The sequence below is a fragment of the Cariama cristata genome, unplaced genomic scaffold (genome assembly GCF_000690535.1).
Source record: "Cariama cristata isolate BGI_N322 unplaced genomic scaffold, ASM69053v1 scaffold25427, whole genome shotgun sequence".
NCBI classification, from domain to species: Eukaryota; Metazoa; Chordata; class Aves; order Cariamiformes; family Cariamidae; genus Cariama; species Cariama cristata.
This window is the reverse complement of record NW_009627455.1, coordinates 1-1,798: the sequence shown is the minus strand read 5'-3', so window position 1 is coordinate 1,798 and position 1,798 is coordinate 1. Positions and strand designations below refer to the sequence as shown.

At 49.6% G+C, this 1,798-nt stretch overlaps 1 protein-coding gene across 1 annotated transcript; it reads left to right on the top strand.

Annotated features, from left to right (window-relative positions):
• Nucleotides 1–1,577: 1,577 nt before the first annotated feature.
• On the top strand, nucleotides 1,578–1,752 carry LOC104164964 (LIM/homeobox protein Lhx6-like; the record flags this gene model as incomplete). Its single annotated transcript, XM_009704454.1, has 1 exon — nucleotides 1,578–1,752. A coding segment is annotated over one exon (175 nt), but the record flags the coding sequence as incomplete, so codon positions are not given.
• Between the last annotated feature and the right edge of the window lie 46 nt (nucleotides 1,753–1,798).

The window sequence follows — 1,798 nt, the reverse complement described above, 5'->3', positions numbered from 1 at the left end:
GGCAAAGTTGGCTCGCTCCGGGAAGCCTTGGGATGGAGAAGTTGAAAGAGAAAGGGGGTTTGCAGCCCCAGGAGAAGCGGTGGTGGGGAAGTCCCCGCGCTTGTGCTGCTCGGGAGGGGAGGGAGAGCGGTGCCGTGGGGACTGGGAGAAATTCCCTCTGCAACTCCCAGCTCGCCCTCTCCGTAGCCAGCCCCGCTTTGCCCCTCGGTGACATTTATACCCTTCACTTTAATGTTCTGCTGACATACGTTCTGCATACAATAAAAACACGAGTCATTAAACAAGCTTGGAGCTTTCACCCAAGATTTTTTTGCCAACAACACATTTAAATTTCGTGTGTGAAAATCTGGCTCGAGCCTCCGTTATTGAGACTCTTCATTTAGCTAAAGATCGAGCAGTCTGCACGCTGGGCTGTTTTTTCTGTGGATATTTTTTAAAGGCACTTTGAGCAGGAAACAATTTGTCAAATGCTTGTGACTGCTTCCTTCTCTGCGGTCCAGCGTGCTCGGCCGCAGAGAGCTGATCTTCACTCAGCCTTGGAGAAGATTTTTACTCCCAGCTATCTTTCAAAAATTAAAGCATAAGAAAGAAATCACCACATTAGCATAAAAAACCCCTTCCATGCACGTTTTAACTCTAGGATGTAATCCCCTAACTATTCTTTTAATTAAAAGCAGTGAGGTATGGTCAGAGGGCTCGTACCTGCTGCCCGCAGGGACTAGGGCGGTATCCCACCGCTGTACCCTCCTTTTGCAGCTTTAGTGTTCTGCTGATGTGGTTTTGAATACGATAAACCACAAGTGATTAAAACAATATTGTTTTCATCGTCCCTAAAGTCACATCTTCTCCTAGCCTAAGCTTTTACTCGGTTTTGTCTCCCCTTGTCTCTCACCTTGCCAATGCTCACGCGTTTCTCAGCTGATCTCAGCCGTTCTTTTAGGCCAGACTAGCTGGGCTGGAAGGTTAAAATCTAAATAAGACCTTGACAGGTGCTCCCATCGTTTGCGGTGGAAGCCGTGCGGGGACAAAGCTTTGCAGATGGAGGGATGGACGAACCCAGCCAAAGCCTGGGTACGGGGGGTGTTTCTGCCCAGCCGCTCCCCCGGCTGGTACGGTGCTGGTACCAAGGGCTTTCGCAGCCCTTTGAGCTCAGGGAGCAGCTTGCTGTTAAAGTTATTTTGGTGTGGAAGGGAATTGTGTGGTCATTAACGTGAGTTTGTGCATCACCTAGTCAGAGTGTTTCACCCAGTGACTCCTGCAAGAAGCTTGAAAGTTTTAATTACCCTAATAAAGAACAGTGTTGGCTTTGACCAAGACAAATCAATAGTAGAGGTGCCCCTTCAGGTACCCTAACGTCTGTACTGTCTTGAGACAAAACTCTCGCGCCAGTGAGTGTAAAACAAAGCTATGGAAGCTGGTGGCATGCTGGTGAGGTATTTCAGCGTGCAGGTTTCTAAATTTGATTCCTTTTTTTTAAATACTTGGAAAAGACACCCATCATAGGGTCTTGGTGAAGGACCAACACTTCAATCCAATTGTCTCTCCATTGACACAAGGTTTGCTGCTTTTTGTTTCAGGTTTGGTTTCAAAACTGCAGAGCTCGCCATAAAAAACACACCCCCCAGCACACGGTGCCGCCCTCGGGAGCCCCCCCGTCCCGCATCCCTTCCTCGCTCTCTGATGACATTCACTACTCACCCTTCAGCAGCCCGGAGCGGGCTCGGATGGTGACGCTGCACGGATACATAGAAAGTAAGTGCCGGCTTGCAGGGCTCTGGCAGCGGGGGCTCGGGGACGG